Genomic DNA, 22,236 nt, shown 5'->3' on the forward strand with positions numbered 1-22,236 from the left:
GACAACTCGGGGACATTGCTGCAGAGGGGAGCCGGGAGAGAACCATCCACAACTACTCCTTTCTTCCTTAGACGCTGCTCTCTCTTTTCCTGGGAAAATTACCTTAAACAGCCTTTCGAGCCCCTCCTCAAACATAGACAGTGCTCAGCCACTTTGTCCGGAAAGACAACGTATGTCTTTCACTTCATGTTTTTGGAATAAATGACAGGATGATGGATAGTGAAAGAACATTTCATTGCAGATAAATCTCACTGTAGAAAATAAAGAGGAATCCAAACCAGAGTGGATCAAACCTATGAGCTACAGTGGAGGAAAAAAAATTCCCTTAGTTCTAAAACATCTAAAAGCAGCTTTTCACTACCAGAGTATCAGAGGATTTTCTATACAAGATAGTTTTGTTCTCTTAATAAATTAATCATAGCTGCCTCTTAGTCGTCTATGCAGGCAGATGGTAGATGACTGCTAGGTAATCAATGCCCATATGGTAGAGAAACCCCATCCCTGATTATGCTGATTTAAATCTCTTTGGTGCATCAAGGTAAAAATGATCCCATGCCAGAGATGTGTGCTGCCCAAGTAGCAGATTTGATCCTTCCAATGCATCAGGAAATCACACACAAAGCAATAATTTGTTCTATTATGCCAGCCCATTTTCTGCTCAGTGTCAAGAACCTCCATAAACAGTAAGTGTGCAGAAGAGATGTCTTTATGTCTACATCTCGAAGAGCAATTCAAAGATCATTCATAACCACAGAACAAAGAGTTATGTATACATTTATTTATTCTTTTTTTATTCTTAAAACAGTCACATCCTTTGCATTTCTTGCATTTCTAGCCTGAGAAGACAAAGACCTCAGGCTAGAGATTTCTGTTGGTCTAAGGGAAAAAACCATGCTGCTTTGAACTGAACTGAAATCCCACCCAGTTCAGATTTTAATGGCACCATTCAATTAAAAAAGCATCAACTGCAATTCAACATTATTATGCATAGACTAGTAAATATAAATTATTCCCTCTCCTCCAAAGTGCCCTAGTAATGTGCTATAGGACCCAGATTTCTGCCACCATGTCAGAAAACCTGAATCTGCTGCCATGAGCCTGCTGGTTTAAAATAATTCAGCTCAAACAGCGGAAGATAAACAGAGGCATTTTACAAGAAGTGATATAAATATGACTTACATCACCATTGTGACACTAAATAACCATAAAAAACAGGATTTAAACTCACAGCTAGAAAGCAGCCTCTTTGGGAAGTTACAGCTACAAGGAGCATGTGTCTCTCTACCTGACACAATCAATAGCCCAGTGTTTTCTTTAAAAGAAAAACAAACCATGAAGTAGGTACATGAGCTTTAGAGTTCCCAAATGTTATGCTCTGGTAGATGCTTTTAATAGACAACTCTACCACCATAAAAGCTCTGTTAGTCCAGGTTCAGATTAAAGACAGAGCTGTAAGCAAAGCAGGTGTGCATTCACTAACAGCATCTAGACCAGCACTTTGGAAGGGGAACAGATTTCAAGCTGAAAACACACTTTGCTGTGTAGCAAAAGCTACAGTGTGGATTTGTTTCTTTTAAATAAAAAGTCACAAGATTTTGGATGGATCCTGCAGCTCTAACAATATCAATGAGCAGAAAAAGGAGCATTGAACTCAACCCCTTCCCACGGGCATCCCCTTGATTATAACCTCCTCTTTGCTGTCATATTCCCCTCTTGCCTTACCTCTGTCCTGCATTCTCCGCAGACAAAAAACAAGGCGCTTCCTCCAGCCTGGCATCCCGGACCTAGAGACAAAGAAATACAAGTCTGTAGCGTCTTGAAGGAGTTTGCAGATGTGCAGCTGGAATACAAAACCCAGCTTCTTTATAGGGCTACACCTTGACAAAGAGACAAGTCCATCCGTGCTTGCATAGACAGGAAAACTGCTGCATGCAAAAGCCTGACTGTGAACCATCCAGGCTGCATTTTGCTGCAGGCATGGAGCAACTTCACGTGTCCACAGCGGAAGAAGCAGATGGTGAAAGAAGGGTGGACAGATGAATGGGTAAATCACAAGGAGCTGAGCAATTCCTTAAAGGGCATGTTTGTCTTTTATGCCAACCACACAGAAACCACAGACAACACATGCAGTCCAGTGAATTAGAATTCCTGTTCAGGGGATGAAAATATCCACAGCCACCTACCAATGAAATTGATAAGCCAATTTCCTTTTTACATCTCCAACGCAGAAAATATATCTATTGGTATCACTTAGTACAGGAAAACAATGAAAAATTTATTCTTCTTTTGAACTCATGCTCAATTTTTTTTTCTTATGCCCATCAGACTTAAGAACATGCACACATTCCCTAAAGGAGGAAAGGTCACTACACCCATCTGCAGCAAAGCTTGCTAAAAAGGATACCAAAAAATCATGGCTATCAATAGTAGTTTTCAAAGTTAATTCTGGTTGCAGTAACTATGTCACTCCAACAGATTCTGTTGCAAGATGACATTAAGCTTGTTTCTGATTGAAGCTGTTGGATGCTCTTAGGAAATCCCTGCTTTCAAGCTGTATTTGAGAGGAATTACAATTTCTGTACAACTAGCATATAACAGCATTCCCTCTCTCATAACATATATGAAGAGAAAAGAGAGGACAATACTATAGATACAAGACATGATTTAAAGTACATTATAAAACTGAACATAAAATACAGGGTCCATAGAACAGGACAAGGCTCCGTTAGATCTCCATTTAATTTAGCATTAAGTAATTGTCACAGGGTTTTTGGGGGTTTTTTGGGTTTGGGTTTGTTTTTTTTTTCTTTTTGCTTTGGTTTTTTGTTTTTTGTTTTTTTATTAATAACTTTTAGTTTGCAAGCAAAACTAAGATAGCACAAAAGCAATCTGGCATTGCAGCTTGTGACCCAATAAGCAAAAATCCAGAGCCACACACATGCCAGTTAAACACTTACTATGTACCTCTTCTGGTTTTGAGTTTCTGCCTGGAATCACGCAAAAGAGCTCAAACAGTTATCAAAGAGTTACCTTTGGGATTTTTTTCTCCTAGTCTGCACTCCTGCCAATTACCTACCCAAATGATTCTAATTTTTAGTCTTCCTGAAAAAAAAAAATCTACAGTGTCCATCTAGACTTTCTGCCAAAGGGGTTTTGGTTTCTTCTTTTGCTAGATTGTTTTGCTGCAGCAATTGTACATTTCTGAGAATATAATACAAAAATACAAAAGTCTAGACTACACTTCAGATACCCTTAGGAAAATATAGAGAAGTAAGTAAAAAAAGATATGGTGGGACTTGATTTTAGGAAGAGATGCAATCTTTTCTAGAAAGGAGAGAAACACTTCTGGACCTCTGATGCTGCAAGAATTCGTTTGCAAAGTTTTGCTTGTTCCACAGTAATTTTTGGCCTCACACACAATAAGGCACACAAATTCCATAAATATTCCAGCTAACCAAGATGATGCAAACTATGGGGAAAAAATAAAAAAAAAAAAAAATCTTGCTCTGTTTTGAAAACTCTTTTTGTTGACATAACACAAATTCTTTCATATGATAAATTCTGAGATGAAGAGACTGAAAAAAAAATTAAAAGAAAACCAGAAGGAATTTCTGCATCCCTCAGAAAAACACAGATGAGTTGTCTTATGTTGAATGGTTCTGAAAATGTATGAGGACACAATGCCCTAGGACTAGGGCTTATCTCACAAAATGTCCAGCTGTTATTTACTCGCACTTTTATTTCATCTTAAAGCCAAAATGTAGAAAGTAAGATAGAATATCAAGACTTTCATAGGGTAGGATGAAACCTTAGTGTCTGAGATAAGAGAATCAGTCTCTGAAGAACAAAACCTCCAAACATCAACATCATTTGGTCTGGGGCTCCTGCAAGTTTTGATAGTGGGCTGCAGGAGAAACCCACACCAAAGTTTTGCAACTGATTCAACTTTGTGCAGCATCTCTCACCAATTATATGAGACAGTGAAATGCCATTGTTTTATAAAAAAACCCTTAGAACAATCCACTGTGATCCCCCAATCTTCCTCAAAAATAATAAATAAGCTTTCTGTTTTGATGCAGCTTCATGGAAACAAACACAATTAGACTTCATGCTAAAATGAGCAGCATATTAATTGGAAGTGCTGGATCAATTCTTCCCCAAGAATTCAGGGCTGTCAGCAGTCTGGGATCTGATGTGGTAGTTTATACAGCTTTCACAAACTCCTGATAAAAAATAAACACAGTGCAGCCACACTGAGCTTCTACTGTACACTGAAACAGACTCATCTCCTTCCCCACCTCATTTCTTTACATTAACCTGATTTTACTTCACAGTTTGAAGTGTTTGTATTCCTCCCTCACTGGCATTTTATTAATCCCTGTGGACTGGATTAAAAAAATGCACAGAATAGCCCTTCACAGGTTCGAGTCAGCATGGAGCCTCTCTGAGGGAACCATATGTGTGAAAGCTTGTCAGTTCTTAGGCTGTAAATCCAAGACCACTGAACTGACACACAGTGCTCCCAAAGCCATCTGCCTGGGTGTGCTCTCGGGGCTGAACCCCAAGCCCAGGGGAGCCTGGCAGCAGAGCAATCCCACAGCTGCAGCAGGAGCAGTGCTCCCCTCTGTCCTGGTCCATGTTTTCCCTGCCTGCTGCGGCTACATGAGAGAGAATGTGAGCTGAAGGTTATCTCGTCACACACATCCCTCGGCTTTTTACAGCATCGGTGACTGACTCATTCCCAATCCAGGCACGCCTAGCCAGACCTCTGCTACCCACAGAACAATCCACTGCTTCTTGTAAGAACACAGCTCTGCAGTCCTTACAGCAGCACAAGCCAGCTTGGAATTTCTAGGATTAATTCCTTTTTCCACATCCTGTTGTGTAACTCAGTTAACAGATTTTCCTTACAAACTTGGTGATGAATGTCACCCTCAACCAGAAAGGACCATTTTAAGAACCATCGCTGGCCTGGGTTTGGGCTGTTTTTCCTTCTCAGTGTTGTCACCAGGTGAGGTTTGAAGAGGCAACAATAAATGATTTTTTGAAGTGTGATTTAATTAGAACAGCACAGATATTTTAATTAATTTGTCCTATTTTTCAGTAATTCATGTTTCTCCTCTTCCATTCCAGATTAAAATATTTTATGGCTCTAATATGACCTGCACTTCTCTGTATCCGACGTCTTTCACCAATTCCCCTTTTAAACAGCCAAAAGCAGATTCACTAGGGCCAGAAATTTCTCTTTCTCAGTTGCACACTTCACACTCCCTGGAATACAGGTGCAGCTTTCTTAGCAACTGATTATCTCTGTCAGCTTTGTAATTCTGTGTCCATAAACTATTAAACACGGGCCGGACCCAGCTTGCCAAACACAAAAGCAATACATTTCAAAACTCAGAAGAACTGTATCTGGTGCTTCTATCAGCTGTCACACTGCCGGGCAACAACATCAGAGCACCTCATACTTTTTCCACTTTAATAAAGACAAGTGAAAAGCAGCTTCTTCTTGCAACCACAGATAACTATGATCCTTCAGTATTTCAATTAAAACCTATCAGACAGTCCTTTTTCTTTATGGGGATAAAAAATTATATAAAGACTTACCCAGTATAATTCAAACTCTGAATCTCACTTCTCAAGAGCACCTGTGCTCCTCTCTGACATTACAGAGATGGATCCATCACATATAGGTGGGTTTGTACTTTAATGTTATGTTCAGGTCTCATCTCTGTGGCACCCACTTATCAACTAAGGCAGGAAAGGGAGTTTTAGTTTGGGTTGGTTGGTTTGCGTTTGGTTTGTTCCTGATTGTGTTTGGGTGTTTTTGGTGTAGTTTTTCTTTTGGAGTTTTTGGGAGCTTTTTTCTCTTGATGATACCAAACCTGTCAAGTTTTGAGGCTCTCAAGGTTTTGATAGGGGGTTGAGTCAAACTTTGCTCTTGTTTTTAGGTGTGAATCAGTAGCTATAGCTGCATGGTTATGATTAAGCAATTACATTGTGAGCATCATGTGTTTGGCTACTCTGATGTTTTAAGAAAAAGAGAAGACAATCCCCAAATTAATGGGCTGTCTGGGTGAGAGGCACCAGGAGTGAAGTCAGAACTGAGCAGTACTCAAAATGGAGGGAAGAACTGTGTCTGCAGCCTAATTAGCAGGAGAAGCAAGAGACAGAACAAGCAAATAGGGGAGTCAAGTAATTCCTAACCAACAAATGTTGATGCCTTTGTTTATTAAGTTGTATAAATAATGTGAAGTTTGGATGATCAGTGAATTCACCTTCCATGGGTCACCACCCAGCTCCCCACTTCGCACAAACAATAAAAAATAGGAATACCTGGCCTCAGCATGTGACTTAGCAGTGGCACCAGGTAACGAGCCCACATTCGGGTCAACATTGGTGCCAAGTTTGAACCATGTACTTCTTCACCTAGCCCCAGCCCGGCTCTGGGCCAGCCCGCAATCCTGCCAATTTCTGGCCACAGCGGCCACCTCAGCCCAGAGCACCCCCAGCTCTGGCACAACAGCAGCAGCTCCGGCCCCGCGGCTACACAAGGACATTTCCAGTGGGACGCCTGAAGGATTTGTCCCGCACCTGCCAGAAATGCTCATTTCACCCCCAGTTTGAGCACAGGTATTACCCAAAAGCAGGGAACCCCCGGCCGGGAGCGCTCCACCCCCCGCAAAGCACACCAGGCCGAGCCCCCTGACCTCCCCAACATGGCGGCAGCGCCCGCCCGCCCTCAGCAGCGCTGTCGCGATAGTGCCGCGCTTCCGCCGCGCTTTACGGCAAGGCCGCCCGGCGGGGAAGGAGGCGGTGGCGGGGCCGGTCCCGCCATGGACCGCAGGAAGAAACCGTTGGACGTGGCCGCGTCCTCGGTGAGTGACTGAGCGGGGAGAGACAAAATGAACCCCTCGGCCTGCCCAGGAGGCTTGTAGGGCCGTGAGGTGTGCTCAGCCGCGGGGCTCTCGCGGGCGGAGCGGGCCTGGCCGGCGCGGGCCGTGAGTCTCGACCCGGGGTTGCGCTGGTGCCACCGCTTGCAGGGAAAACAGCGCACCTGGGAAGGGCCGGTGTCCTGTCTCCTCGCCGTAACCCTGCTGCCATGTGCAGTCATTGCAGCGAATGCTGGATTAAAGGGCTGTGGTAACGCCTTGTGTCGCATATGGGGTCTGTGACAGTGTCGGGGCTGGGATTTTGTCCCCTCACCTTCCTGACCAGGCACACGCTCTGCGCACCAAAGCCGAGTGTGCCGGGCCTGGATTTGCTCGCACTCCTGATGTAATGATAAAATTAGGTCATAACAGGGAAAAGAGTTCTTCCTCAGGAGTAGGAGGTCTATGCTGTGGCAGATTAACTTCCCACCCTTAGGGATGGTGTGGTGCTGCCCCTCGCTGCTCTCCAGGAGGCTCACGAGAGATGCTGCCAAACATCTCAGATGAAAAGTTATATAAATACTTAATGTATGTTAATAGGTAACTGTGAAATATTTTACATTGAATTTTTGGACATCACCTCTAAGCAGAAGGGAGAACAGGTGGTTTTTATGACACTGTACTTCATTGTCCCTGGGACTTGAAAAGCTTTAGTGTGGGGGACAAATATTAATACCAAAGTCTTCCACTTTTCTGGTTTAATGTAAATCTCTGAATTTTGTCGTCTGTAGGACTTGCAGGAAAAGTAGCACAATATCCTCTTCCAAACTAGTTTTGTAATTCCAAGATATAACACCCCTGCTGATGATGTTTATTAAAAGCTGAGATGGACCTTGGTCACTGGTGGCAATGCTACTCATATATTTATCTTAAAAGAAGAAGAAAATCTAAAACTATTAAACAACGCATAAAGCAGTAGGAAAAAGATATATTTTATGATAGCACACTTTTATGAATTCGTTTCTGAGACAGGATTTCATTCATTATCTAATGGTTAAAAGTTCCCTTTTCATATTCAGTAGTGTTTTCCATTATTACTTCTCTATTTGTTTGCTGTTAGGAGGCTGGTAAAATGTAGACAGAGCTATGCCTCTCTTATCCTCATTATGTAGCAAAGGATCAAGGATATCTTTGGGGATTATTTCAATCCCTAATCATAATTTGCATTCTGTGCTTTTTTATTTTGTTTGCTGTAAAAGGTGATCTTGGCAAACAGATCAGTGCTTCAAAGTTCCACATAAAAATGCAATCAACTGCTCCTATAACTGTAAATAAGAGATGATAACAGTCATTTATTGCGGTAACTGATGTCTGATGTGATCTGTTATTTATGTGTTGTTTTGCTGGTGATGTAGCTGGTAGATCTCAAAGCTGAACTCTTCCGAAAGCAAGAGGAATTCAAGAAAGAAAAGCTATTGAAAGATGCTGGTGTCTTTGCAAAGCCCAGAACGTCTAATAAGGTAAAAATAATCATCTGCTGTTTTTGTCATTCTTTCTCCTGAGAGTAAGGAAGCTAATATTTAAATCTAAATGATCGTAAATACTCAGAGTTGTGTTTCTAGTCAAACATAAAATGTACACGATAGCAATGTTCTTTAAAGTTCATTTCCAGGTGAGATTCCTGTGCACAGCAGAAGGCTTAATGTTGTACTTATGCCCATCTAAATCCCCACTTAATCTTCATTCCCCAAGGGTCCACACCCTTTAATTATAGGAAAAGATGTTTCTTTTTTTATTAGAGGATTTTCTATGATGCTGCAGGATGGAGGATGAGAGATTCTTCTAGAGTCACTGAACTTCTTTGATGAATGCTCTGCTATCTGTTCGTGGTGTACAATAATGAATACACTGTTATCTCCCTTGTTTTGCTCTATACTGCACTTTGGGGTTTGTTCATTCTGTAGCTTTCTAGAAGCAGAATGTGCTGTTCCTGCTATATTTGAAGCACATGCAGCATTTACAGTGTTATGCTGCAAACAGGCCAGCTGATTGTAAGTTTCATGTAAAACGGGGCAATAGGGAATAGAAACAATTTCTAGCTTTGTTAGTACGTATTTCATTAGCAAGATTGCATGTTTGGGTTCTTTTAACCCTAACATCTTTGTCAGAATAGATTTTGTCTGATTTCTGAGTGCCTTTGGGCTTTTTAGCTTCTCAGCCTGCCCTTAACTATGATACCATCTTGCAGCCTGTGTTAATTCAGGACGTACCTGCTGCATCCTACAGCACAATAATATGTAAGATATTATTTACAAAGTCCTCCATGATTGACGTGCATCATTTGCATTAGAGAGCTGAAGTATTTTTTAAATTTTCTTGTATTTGTTTATTGTTACAAAATTGTCCTTTTTAGAAACCAAGTATCTGGACCAAACAGAACACGGGAGTTGTAAATCGAGCTGCAAAAGATGTTGAGCAGAAGGCAGAAGAGCAGGATATATTGGATAAATCAAGGTAGCTCTTAGGCTCTATAAGAAAGGAATGCTTTTCAGAATTTGGTTTTTGGTATTTATAAAAGCACAGAAAGAAGTTTTTTGGACTAGTAGTTCTCAACCAGTAATTCCGGCATCATCCATACTTTTTACCCGTAGCGTACAAACTGCATCCCAGCAGTCTTGCGCTCTCATGCCCTCACATTATCACAGCTGTTTTTAAAAGTCATCTTTACAATTACCAGCCAGTGCAGCAACATGTTAGAATTCTACAGCAAAGTGTTTCTTGGGCTTGACAGAAAATGGCTCACTTTTTTCAAGAATTACATCATTTTCTAAATGGATTGGTTGTGCAAAAATATATATGTTAAAAATGCCATTTATAAACTATTTGCTGTGCTTCTGTAAGCAGTTCTTTGCTCTTTGAAATTACAGAAATTAGCTAAGGTTTTCTCTTCAGTTTCTAAGATTAAGTGTAACTTCGTGTTATCTCTTTTTTTTTTCCTTGTAAAACTGTCTTTCAGTATCTGCAAACAGTGGTTTAGCTTCCAGTATTTATCTGAAGGACCACAGTACTTAGATAAAGGTGGTAACATGTTTCTGCCTACTTGACGAATTACATTTAAGATTACATTTGTAACTTCATTAAAATTATTTTCACTATAAATTCTGGAACTGGAAAAGATTGTATCTTCAGAAATGCTACTAAAGGTTCAAAACAGAAGCCAGGCATAAGTCATCTTCTATTAAACACCTCAAGCACTCCCGAGAATTTTCCTGTCCATTTATCTAAGGCTAAATAGGTCACTTTAAACTGTACTTGGAACTGGCTGGATTGAAAGGTTAATTTTTTTTTTCTTTTTCAGGAAGAAGCTTGAAGAGAAAGCAAAGCTGTATGAGAAAATGACAAAAGGAGACTTCCCAGGTGAACAATACTATACCAAAATGAGTATTTATATATGTATGCATTCTTGGAATTATTATTATACAAAGTGATTGACATGGTTTATTCCACTTTGAAAAGGAGAAAAAATACATTTACTGGAGAAAATAAAATTACATTTTAAGAACAGCCTGACCAAGTAAAGTGCTAGGGGCTTGTTTCACTCATTCATTAAGTGGGTGGACTATATTCTAGTTTTTCAGTACAGTATCTTAGGAAAATAAACAAAAAAAAAATTGTTCTCCGTTGTGCTATCTTTGGATTGCATTGCTGATGCTCTGTCCTGCATTCCAATTGTTGGGCCTTTATGAGGAAAAGAGGATCAGGAGGAGTGTGGCTGGTCCATACATGAATGCCAGTCATGCAGCTAATAGGGTTAGAGAATGTTGATCTGTTTCTTTCTTCTCTCCCACGTTCAGTCACTCTCAAAAAGTGATTATTAAAACAGAATACAAATCTCCCTGCAGTTAAACTTCTTTTTCAGTGTCCATCTTCATCCAGGTGACCTCACCACTTTACTTTTCTAAAAAGTACCCTCATGAATGCTTGGCTCCTGCCAACATACCAAATGTTAAGCATCAAAAAAGTATTTGAGCTGTTACATGAGAAATCCTTTGCTTATGAAATTGTTAATGAGCAGCGAATGTTTTGCTGTAAAGAATGCAGCCTTTTCTGTACTGCTCACAATGCCCTGAAACTTCAGTTCAGAAACAGAAGTTATCACTGTGGAGCCAGTGGATAGCTCCGGGCTTTGGCACTGAATGAGATTTAAGTACTCCCCAATAGTGTGGTCAAGGGCATCGCTGGCAGCTGAGAAGCAGATTGTAGCTATTTGGTATTGATTTTGTGCTCAGTTCTGCTCTTTTCATGGCTGTTCTCTAAGAATCGATTTTCTGCCTTAGATGAAGAAACTGAGGATTTGTACCTGGTGGATTTCACCCAGAAGATCATCGACAAACAGCACGAAGTACAGGAGCTGCATCAGAGCGAAGCTGCCGGGAAAACTTCAGAAAGAGACACAGATGAGGAGGAAACTCAGCCTGAAGCAGACATTCCACCGCCAGAGGACCCAGATGAGGAATGGTTGGTGCTACGGATCGGGCTCATCTTATTCTTGAGAATTGCATGACACTATACTTTTCTTTTCCAAAACGTGTGAAGTGGCACCTTTGTTTTTCTTTTTTGTTTATTTACTACACATTGACAAGGAGGTGTTAACAGTGTTTCATTTCTCCTATAACACAGTCCTCCATGTCACTTTAATTTCCACATAGCTAACACTGCAATAGAATCTACATCCAGGATCTTGAGAAATTGCAATGAGGGCAATGTACCATAGGGAGGACAGCATAATCTCCTCTATTATTTTCTTGCATAGTTCATGCGAGTACTCACCACAGTGTAGGTACTGTTTCATGCTTTGATGTGCTGAATTGGAATATATTTTAGCAAAACTTGAGGATTTTTGGGTATTCATCTTCCCTTGTTTAATTGTGACTTAAAAATGAGCAGTCATTTCGCTGTACAGCATTCTCTTAAAGGAGAGGAACTTTAGTTGGAATAAGAGCACGATTTTCAGCATTTCTTCCACTTTCCTGCAGCACAGCAAATAGTCTCTGACAGTTTTTTCTGTCATTCCATGCAATCACTAGTTTTTCATCTGAGACATGAGGAATATTTATGAAACCAGTCCGAACTAAACATTTTCCTTGCCCCTTTGTTTAAAATGCTTATGGAACAAGAGATTTTATTTCTGGTAATCCGTTTAAACCAGCAGTAATCAATACAAAACAGCACCCCCATTCTTCAAATACTAAACTGTAGATATCCTTAGAAACTATCTAAAAGACTTGCTAAAAGAACAGATCTTTAAAAGTTTGGGGGTTGGGAGCTAGATTGCCAGTCATACTTTTTCAGATGTAATATTCTTTAGAATGGGATAATTGAGGCAGCTTGATGCTAAAGAACTTTCTACATTACAGGACAATAAGTGTAGCTCTTAACAGCTTTTTCAACAACTGTAAATCAGGTGCTCGGTACTATAAAGAGTTGAATAAAAAGCACAATAGCTTGAGAGGAACATTTTGCTTGTGTTTTAGTCAGCTTTTGTTATGCCAGTTGAATGCACACTACCAGTCTCTTCTGAGAATGGCCTTTAGACCGATAATTGGAATGTATTGTAGCGATTTCATATCCGCAAGAAGTCAATGCTGCATCATTATCCTCACCATGGGAAGCAAGCATTAGGCTGAGTTATACTTTGTTGTGAAAACTATGTGACATTGTTGCCTTTGAACATTTTTACACCTTTTTATTGCCCAGGCTAACAGGGATCTCAAAGGGAGATTGAATAAATGTCTGGTAGAACTGTCATATGCCCCATTCAGAACTGTCCTCTTTAACTGGGAGTGTGTTAAGTGAAAAGCAGGAGCAACTGTCACACACAGACTGAGAGGTGACAAATACTCTTTGGAAAGGGTCGCTGCTTCTGTCTTCTGGGTAAGACTTCCGTCAATCTGTGCATAGAAGTTTTGTATCACGTTTCTTTTTTCCTTCTTTACAGGGTTGATTATGTTGATTTCTTGGGCCGATCTAGGCGCTGTATGAAGAAAGATCTACCAAGTCTACTTAAAATGGATCAGGAACTTCAAGGGAAGAGGTGTGGTTTGTCTAATGGAGCTGCATGCTCCTCTCAGTACTTAACACGTTTTTTTAATGAGAAGAAAGAGAGGCTGTGCTTTGTAACCCCATTCTCAAGCCAGAGTTGATGTTACTGCTTTCTCTAGATTTGCAGAATTTGCAGAGAAAGGTTTTAATAAATTGATGTAGCAATCTCAGATATTTGTTGCATCTTTAAAAACTGGGGTCCTTGTATTCCATTATACTTTCCATAAAACGCCAGGAAAGTGATTCCTGGTTCTGTTTAACATGGAAACTGATGATTGTCTTTTAAGCAATTCCAAATTCTTCATAATGTTCAAAGTGAATTTGTTAGACCTCCATTTTTTTGGGCTTTGTTCTTCTGTTAAACCACTGTTTAACAGCTCTTCTGTTTAATATTTGCGTATTAATATTTGAATATTAATATTTTGCATGGATCTCTTGGGTAAATGTTTAGATTTTTTTGTTACTTCAAATACCTTTCATTTTCTTACATTAAATCTGAAAGGTTCCTGTATGTGATTGCTAGAATCCCCACAGATGCCAATAACTGATTATTTCATCTCCCACTCTGTGATTTGATAATTATTTCATAAAGCTTCTGAGAAAATATATGACTTTGTCTTTTAATAACATGTTCTACCAGTACCTTGTTTTAGAGGCAGCTTTGTTTTTCTATCTTGATCACATACCATAGTCATCAACATTGTATCACTAAGTAGTGTCTACAATCATCGGTGTTTTGTGGAAGCTGCAGTAGTGGATCAGACCAAATCATACTTTGCACTGTTTGGTACTGACAGAGTGATAAATTCTGCGCTGTAATCCTGATTTTTTTTTTTTTTTAATTAGACAAGAACCTGATGGGAATACTCTGTTATCTGAAGACATGAGAAGAGAACTTCAGAGGCAGCAGTGGGAAAAGGAAGAAGAGGAAGCCCTCAGAAAACCCATGGGACCCATACATTATGAGGACATTCGAGAAAATGGTACACTGCCATACTTTATAACACTTACCTTTGTATCACCAAAGAGATCAGTTGTAGAGGGAGCAAGGGAAGGTTACTTCCTGTACTTGTATGGCAAAGTGTAGGTGTGTAATGACTGTTGAAAGTTACCAGTGCACAAGTCTAGATTTATTTTTTCTTCAAATTGTGTTTTTCTCAAATGTTTCTTTACCTCCTCCTGTGTTCAGAAGCTTCCCTTTATGTATCATCTAAAGCAAGCATTTTTTAGCCATCTAAAACTAATGTAGTGTTGGGAGCATTTCCATGCCTGAAAGCAGGGTGTATGGAGGCTGTAATTATTGTCAATTATAAACTGAATCTAACTTAAACCTATTGTTTTTCTCCTTTTCAGAGGCCAGGCAGCTCGGTGTTGGTTACTTTGCCTTTTCTCGGGACCAAGAACTCAGGCACAAACAACGGGCGACCCTGGATATGCTGAGGGAGCAGGTACGAGAGTGAAGAGCAGAGTGGGCTGCGAGGGTGGAGTGGTTTCAGTGGTTACTGTCTTCGATTTGTTGTGTAAGTGCTATATTAGGTGATGCCTGCAGCTGATTCCAAAAAAGCCAAAGAAATTTGGCTTTTTTCATGTTAAAACATGATACTTGATTAGGATTGCTTCTAGTTGTTTGGTGAAGGAAGATATGTACTTGTTTATAATAACGAAGGAAGATTAATTCATGTTTTTCTTTGCTGTTAAGACACTTGATCAGAGAAATAAACGTGAACAGCTGAAGGAGAAGAGGAAGGCAGCTCTAGATGCAAGGCTGTCCAAACTTCGAGCACGGAAGATTAAAAAGTTAAGGGAAGCTGGATTGGAGGAAGAGGCAGAAAAACTGGAGAATGGAGGTATGATCTATTGCCTTTTTGAGTTAAATACTTGCTATTTCACCTTGTTCTTGATCTTCAGACAGATTCTAATTTATATTTGTTTAGACATTCAATATCTTGTATTGTGTGTCCTATATATACAATTACCGTAACTGTTAGGATAATGAGAGTTGATGTAATTGTGTGTAGATATAAAATCATGCCAGAAATAGCTTAATAGTGCAGGTAAAAATATGGTATGTAGATTGTAGCCTTTTTTTGATTCACACCTGACAGCAGGAATTACATGGGTTAATTATGCAGGTTGAGGTCAGAGCTGCTGACATTCTACTGGCTTTTTCTTCTATGAAGATGAGGTAGAATAAGTAGTAACAAGTCAATTTTGATATCATACAATGTACACTGTGACAGTTTCAGTGCAGTGTGTGAATTGGAGATACAGCTGACTCTAGGATTTAGGATAATGAATTTGAATTCTAATCCTGTCTCTGTGCTGTCACCCTTACAACACTGATAGTCAACTTGTACTGTCTGTCTCCCACTGGAAAATGTAACTTATATTTAACTGTGTCAGAATTCCATGCAAGTGATTAACCGTGAAATGTTCTGGAAATGATGAACAGCATCATGCCACTGCTCGCTGTTATGGTTGATCAGAAGAATAAGAATGCAAATTGTTTTCTCCAGTAAATAAAATAGAGATACTGTTATTATTAGAGATATATGGAAATAAATGTTCTTATTTTTACCTGTGAGGGTCATACAGATTTTATTCTGTAACTGACAATCTCTACTGTTGCTTCCTGTAACACAGAGGTGAAAGGTGCTGCTGAGGAACCAGAGCCTCCAAGAGTTACTGCACCAAGTAGGAAGGTAGAGGTTATCATCCAGGAGAGGAGAGATACAAAGCCTGGAGTGCCTTATGTCCGAGAATGGGATAAAGGCAAAGGTAAGGAAATGCAGATTCAGGAACATTGTTGGGAAAGAGCATGTACGCTGCCACTTCCATTTCTGTTTTGTGACCAAAGTATGGCAAGACTGAGAAGCACTGAAATCCTTTCTGCCTTGGTATTGATGACTCTCCAGAGTCCAGGGCAGTGACTGACAAGGATGCCTTAGTACCAGTAGCTGCTATTATGTCCCCAGGATTTTTCTTCTGTGTGAATTACTGCATTTCTGGAAGATCTTGACAGATTGACAGAATGACAAATTCTGTAGTTCTTAAGATGAACAGTGTGATCTTTTCTTGATATATTCCTCTGGCTTGTGCTACCTGATAGCAGGATGTATCACACAAACAGGTACAGCACGATACTAAAACATGATGCCAGCAGAGACCACTTCAGTGCCTGTGTCCCATTTTGAAGCATCTTCCTTGTCACAAAGTGAAGGCTGTCTTGTAGATCCTTCCCAAACGTGTTAATTAATTTTGCACTACTAATCTAAGTTCATGTACATTCTTCTAATCTGATGCCTGGCTCCTAAGGTAAAAGCAAACAAGGAATAGGCACAGCACAAAAATGCTCACCTTCTTTAGTACTATAATGGCACTATTCCTCTTCTGTGCAATACTGGTATTTCCAGATTCTTCTTCCTTTTCAATCTTTATGTTCTATTAATGAACATCACTGTGAGGGGAAACTTCATGGTTCCATTAAAACCCTAAACTTTCAGATCCTACCTCATAAATCTTTATCCTGCCTGGCACTACTTTTTTCCTTCCTCTGAGGAAGCCTGGTATCTCACTAACATCTAGGCAGCACTGCAGCAAATACCACATGCAGAAAGCAGAGGACAACTTACTCTAAAATGAAAGTGAACTAATCGTGGTTCACTAAAGGAATCTGCACTAGATTCTTGTATTTCCATGTAGTATGCAGTGGAAAAGGAACTTCAGGTGGCTTTACACAGCTGCATCTTCTCTTGCCAGTTTGTTTTCCCTCCTATCTGACTGACCTTCAGACCTTGAAATCTATGCTAAATCTACCATTTTCCTGTTTCTAACAGAACTGATGTTTGGACAATGGGAAAAGAAACAGGAAGAACTTAGAGATGAGCGAGACCCCGAATTTGCACCACCTTCTGATTACTTTTTGGGACAAAAGAAAGATGATTATTACAGAAGTCGGAATTTGAACAGTTCTGAAACCTCCTCTGAAAAACTGGAAACGGAGAGAGCACAAAACCAACAGAGGCCATCAGTGCAGGGCAGTGGCAGCAGCGCTGGAGATGTGCCACCATCAGCACAGGCTTCCAACAGCAACGTTCCAGATAAGCCAGGGTCAGCAGAGCCCAGTGGCCATGACGCTCAGGGCGTGTCATCAACAGAGGATGAAAGCAGCGATGACGAGGACATGCTACCACCAGCACAGGCTTATGGCTACGGTGCCCGAGGTGTGCCACCACCACTGCGGGGTTACGGCTACAACGCCCGGGGCGTGCCACCGCCCATGCCAGCCTATGGCTACGGCACTCCCGAGGTGCCCTTCCCAGTGCAGGCTTACAGCTATGGAGCACCAGGAATGGTGCCACCTATGCATGCGTATGGCTATGGCACTCCTGAGATGCCGTTTGCAATGCAGGCTTATGGCTACGGCACCCAGGATGTGCCACCAGGAATGCAGACCTGTGGGTGCAGCACCCAGGGTGTGCCACCAGGAATGCAGACCTGTGGCTGCAGTGCCCAGGAACTGCTACCAGGAACACAGGTCTGTGACCTCAGCAGCCAAGATGTGCTACCAGGAATACACACTTGTGGATGCAGCAGCCAAGATGTTCCACCAGGAACACACACCTGTGGATGCAGCAGCCTGGACGTTCCACCAGGAACAGACACCTATGGCAGCAGCACCCAAGAGGTGCCACCAGGAACAGACACCTGTGGCAGCAGCACCCAGGATGTGCCACCAGGAACACAGGCCAGTGGCTGCAGCACTCAGGATATGGAACCTCCAGAGCAGACCGACAGCAGTGACACTCCAAATCAGGAACCACTTTACCAAAGTTTAGATGATATGCTCTCTTATTATAGACAAGTGACTTGAGCTGAGCAAAAAGATAAGCAAGAACCATGATCTAAAGAACTGAAATATTATTAAGTATGTGCTCAGCAGAATATTATTTTCCCAAATCCACATATGGGAAAAATAAGTTTCTGTAAGTACGTCAGAATAAATCTCCTGGATACCTAAGCTGTTTTACATCACAGCTATATTTTGCCCAGTTGGTTTTTTTAATTCTTACCTCTTTACTAAAATTTAGCTATTTGACATTTATATGTGAAATTAAGGGTATATTAATTACTTGCTTTCAAGAGACCCTTTAGTTGGTTGCTCCCAGCTGTCTTCTGGTTTGGAGGTACTACAACTTTAGTGATATCCATAGAAACAGTATGGAAATGGTAGCTCCTCTGCTGCCAAATACAGAATGATCTTGTTCCTTACTTAATCTCCTGTCTTTTGAAAGTGCCAAATCTTATCTAGTAAACAGTGGTGGTTCTCATGGCCTCTGCATTCCTGAGGTCCATATATAGCTCATAATTCTGTGCAGCGTTTTAGAGGGAGGGAGACATTGCAGAAATTGATAAATAATGATGGGTAGGTTAAAAATAAACACATCATTGAAGCAGAAGCCTTGACACCTGAAATTACTGTCTTACTTATTTAGAAAATCATAATTCTCGAACTGTTTTTCTTGCATAAGGAGTTATATATATGGCTTTATTTAATACTTTTTTTTTTTCAAAAACTGTGATACTGGAGTAATTGAATATAAAAGCAGACCAATCTCTACCAAACTCTTCAGAATCTTAGTAAATGAGAATACTTACTTGCCATTTAGAAGATTTTTATTTCTGAAGGTAATTTAGATCATTTTATTTTAAAAGCCTCATACGAGCATAGGACCTAGAAAGGCAGGTTGGAATGGGCAATTGCATAGATTGTTAAATATCAGAGATAAAGTCAAAATAGCAGACATTTAAATGCGACAGTGAACTGGCGAAAGAGACAAAGCTGATGAGCTTCTCTTGTGTGCTTCAGTCACATCTGAGGCTGCTCTGCAAGCCTGGTGGGCAGCAAGATGTTCAGTGTGACTGAAGGATGTGCAGAAGAATAAATTCTGTCCTCAAATTCTAATTTAGCCTCAGCTCCTACATCACTGGCTTTTGCACTGGAAGTTGCAGAGCAGAACAGTACATTACATGTTAATTTAACCTCAGAATACTACTCTGAACTAAGATGATACCACTGTCCCAATTTTGAAGAAAATGAGAATGGAAAACATCTTAGACATCACACCCAGTTCTCCAGGCTGGCTGATTACACTAGAGAAGTTTCCTCTTCTAAGACCGTACAGAATCAGTATCTGGAAGCCATTCAGAGCAAGGTATAATTTCCTTGGAGCTGAACTAACTGTAAAGAGTGGGCAGGGTCTTTTCAAGCAGTAGAGCTTGACTTGAATTGATTATGGCATTCATATCATTCAATGGATTTCCCTGCAAAGGATATTCATGTCTATTTTGCTGCTATTTTAATTGAGATCCATTTCCAACTGCCTTTTGGACTGGTTTGTTGTTTTTTTTTTTCCCTGTGCCCTTCAGACTGTGATAATTGTATGTATATCTATGATTTAGGACTTTTATTGTTTTTGCATTCGTTTAACATTGAGCTGGAGCTGCAGTAAGGAACGAGATGCCATTTATCGACGCGGTGCCGGAACAGCCCGCTGGCTCCTGACAACGCGCCGAGAGTGGCTGCTCACAGGTGCAACACGATCTGAGGAGCAGCAGAGCAGGGCTGGCTCTCTATGGCCTGGTGGTGTGCTGGAGCACCGAGGGCAGAGACAAGAACAAGGGAGAGATCTTCCAGATAGGTTCCAAGGTGGTTTATTACCAAGGAGGGTCCCGCGACTTAGGACAAGGAATTGGAGTATGCAAGAATTATAAATGGGAAGGTTAAGGTGAGGGCACAAATTTTCAGCCAGTAGGGGGAAGATTGGGGAGGATTGCAAGGCAGGGTTTACACAATTTGAACCAATGAAGAAACAGGGGGAGGGAACTGTCTAAACAAACCAATGGGGCCTCGAGTAATAGGGGATTTCCAAGGGGCTTTCCAGAGCAGGGGCTTGGGACAGGGAACAATCTGGCTCAAGGGGCAGGGCTGGGACAAGATAGACAACTGGGTGGGAAGATACAACTTAGGACTGAACCAACTATACAGGGGGGAAAACGAACAAACCATTGAAGATAAAAACACAACACAACAATTTATTACATAGTGTTATGTAAAAAGATACAATCAAAGCGTTCCTTTGTTTAGCTTCATTTCCAGAGCCTAATATTAAACAGGACTCTTGGCCAGGAGGGTGCTTCAATGCCTACATTGAAGCTGAGCCTGTTGAGAACAGCTCTCCCACTGCAGTGATCTGTCACTTTGCCATTTGGTCTCTTTCTCTCTTGTCTAGCTTTTTTGCTGAAATGTTTTTTGCATATTGTCTCATGCTGTGGAGCACACATCTCTGTTCACTGTCCTCCCCTGAGACCACTTCAAGTTAGCTTGGCTGGGAACAGCAACCTCATTCATTTCATTCAGTAAATTCCTGGGGCAAACAATTCCTTATTGATACACTGCCACAAAGTTTTATTTCTCTCATATTTTGAAGTGTGTTGTGTCCCTGTCCCTCTTCCTTCTCATTTAAAATACCCCCCAGGTTCCCTACTTTGACACCATTGGAAATGGGGGTGCAGGTGGGCAATGTGGGGTAGGGGTCTGCCACCATCAGTGTGTGGCTGATGAAAGTGAAGTAAAGCCAGCTTGTGCTCTCACTGACCATGCAGAACTGTAAGCACACTCTCTCTGGTTGTGTACCAGTGGTGGCTTGTGTTGCCTTCAGTGTTCTGCACAGATGCAGGGCCAGTCCCTGCTCTGTATCTAAGGCAGTTTTGTCCTACATTCTTGTGTGAATAGTTTTCTGTTAGTAAAGGTAACTTTATCCAAAATGCAATGATGCAATTTTGAATTTCAGCCTTCACACACTCTATCTGGCTGGCAAGACTCAATCTGATGTCCAGAAAAGTACTTGTAGAGAAGACCATTTTCTCAGTATTACCAAGGGCTGATTTATCCCCTTTCGGAGGGCAGCAGGGATCCGACCTTCCTATGAACCATTAGTGCGTGAGATGAGGCTGATACAGCGGTAAAAACTACGTGGCTGTTGCTGTGCCAGCTCAGGGGCCTGACGCGGCATCGCTCGCTGGCTCCTCGGGGTTCGGGCACAGGAAGCCCGGGAATACGAGCCGAGGCCGTCCGGGTAAGAGCCTGCCGTGCGGTGCCGGGGCCGCCCGGGTAAGAGCCTGCCGTGCGGTGCCGGGGCCGCGCTGAGGGGCCTCGCCGGGGCCGTCCGGGTAAGAGCCTGCCGTGCGGTGCCGGGGCCGCGCTGAGGGGCCCCGCCGGGGCCGTCCGGGTAAGAGCCTGCCGTGCGGTGCCGGGGCCGTCCGGGTAAGAGCCTACCGTGCGGTGCCGGGGCCGCGCTGAGGGGCCCCGCCGGGGCCGGCGCGGGAGCTCCGCTGGCGGGAAGCGGCCGCTGGAGAGCGCTGCGCATGCGCAACGCGGCGGTAACGGGTCTGCGGTTCCCGCGGTGGCCGCGCGGGGGCGGCAGAGCCCGGGGAAGGGCGGGAGCCCCGCGCGCGGCCCCGCCCGGTCCCGGTCCCGGTCCCGGTCCCGCGCCGCGGCAGAAGCGCTGCCCCCCGCTCTGGGCACGAGCTGAGGGCAGGGGGAGGACCCGCGCCTCCAGCTCCCGGGCGTGCAGGGCACCTGCCCTTCCCGCCCCGCTGAAACGGAGCCTCGCCTTTCCGAGGGAAGGACGTGACGCCCTTAGCTCCCTAAAAATGTTTCTTTTTAACAAGGAAACCCTGCTAGGAGTACGCTGTGCACCGAACAGCCAACACCTGCAGTCTCTTCCTTAGAAGCCCAGATTTCCCATGTAACTCCCCCACCACTGCAGCCTAAGAGTCTCGCTGTTCTCAGAAGCCATTCCCTCCCTGCAGCTATCAGCTGCCTTGCCTGACAGCAGGAACAGTCTCTGTATCACCATTTCTCTTCTCTAATAAGGCCTTTGAATTGATTCTTTCCCCTGTTAATTCCCACCTTGGGAACAGCATATTCCTTCCTTCAAGTCTCCATAACCAGTATTCAATCGCTGCCATTCATTTCAAGAATTAAGCTAGTCTCAAAAGCACTGCTCCCCCCTCCCCTCTCCATCCCAAAGGCATTCTGTGAGTGTAAAGGAGCTGAGATGTCAGTATGTAGCTCAGGAGAAGAGTGTAGCGATAATTTGTAGGACTAAGGCATGTGTATGTTCAGCAGTCAGTGGGACTATAGGGCACAGCAGTGTTCTTAAGTAGGAACACAGAAATGAGTGTTGTTTTGGAGTGG

General features: G+C 42.3%; 1 protein-coding gene across 2 annotated transcripts; it reads left to right on the forward strand.

Moving 5' to 3' along the window:
• Positions 1 to 6,763: 6,763 nt before the first annotated feature.
• CCDC174 (coiled-coil domain containing 174) lies at positions 6,764 to 19,388 on the forward strand. 2 transcript variants are annotated; one of them, XM_058422197.1, is made up of 12 exons: positions 6,764 to 6,878; positions 8,288 to 8,392; positions 9,286 to 9,386; positions 10,231 to 10,289; positions 11,210 to 11,390; positions 12,871 to 12,966; positions 13,821 to 13,957; positions 14,328 to 14,422; positions 14,674 to 14,821; positions 15,618 to 15,752; positions 16,811 to 17,429; positions 17,472 to 18,548. In XM_058422197.1, exons 1-12 carry the CDS (start codon positions 6,837 to 6,839, stop codon positions 17,845 to 17,847), a joined length of 2,094 nt encoding a protein of 697 aa, XP_058278180.1. In that variant the 5' UTR covers positions 6,764 to 6,836; the 3' UTR covers positions 17,848 to 18,548. The 2 variants fall into 2 exon arrangements, with proteins under 2 accessions (XP_058278180.1, XP_039931978.1); XM_040076044.2 differs by having other exon boundaries at positions 16,811 to 19,388.
• Positions 19,389 to 22,236: the final 2,848 nt, after the last annotated feature.

The sequence above is a fragment of the Hirundo rustica genome, chromosome 12 (assembly GCF_015227805.2).
Source record: "Hirundo rustica isolate bHirRus1 chromosome 12, bHirRus1.pri.v3, whole genome shotgun sequence".
In the NCBI taxonomy this organism is placed as follows: Eukaryota; Metazoa; Chordata; class Aves; order Passeriformes; family Hirundinidae; genus Hirundo; species Hirundo rustica.

Coding starts and splice junctions, on each gene's coding strand:
- CCDC174 (XM_040076044.2), top strand. CDS start 6,837: ATGGACCGCAGGAAGAAACCGTTGGACGTGGCCGCGTCCTCG. Junction 9,387..10,230: donor GATATATTGGATAAATCAAG/GTAGCTCTTAGG, acceptor TTTCTTTTTCAG/GAAGAAGCTTGAAGAGAAAG. Junction 14,423..14,673: donor TGGATATGCTGAGGGAGCAG/GTACGAGAGTGA, acceptor TTTGCTGTTAAG/ACACTTGATCAGAGAAATAA.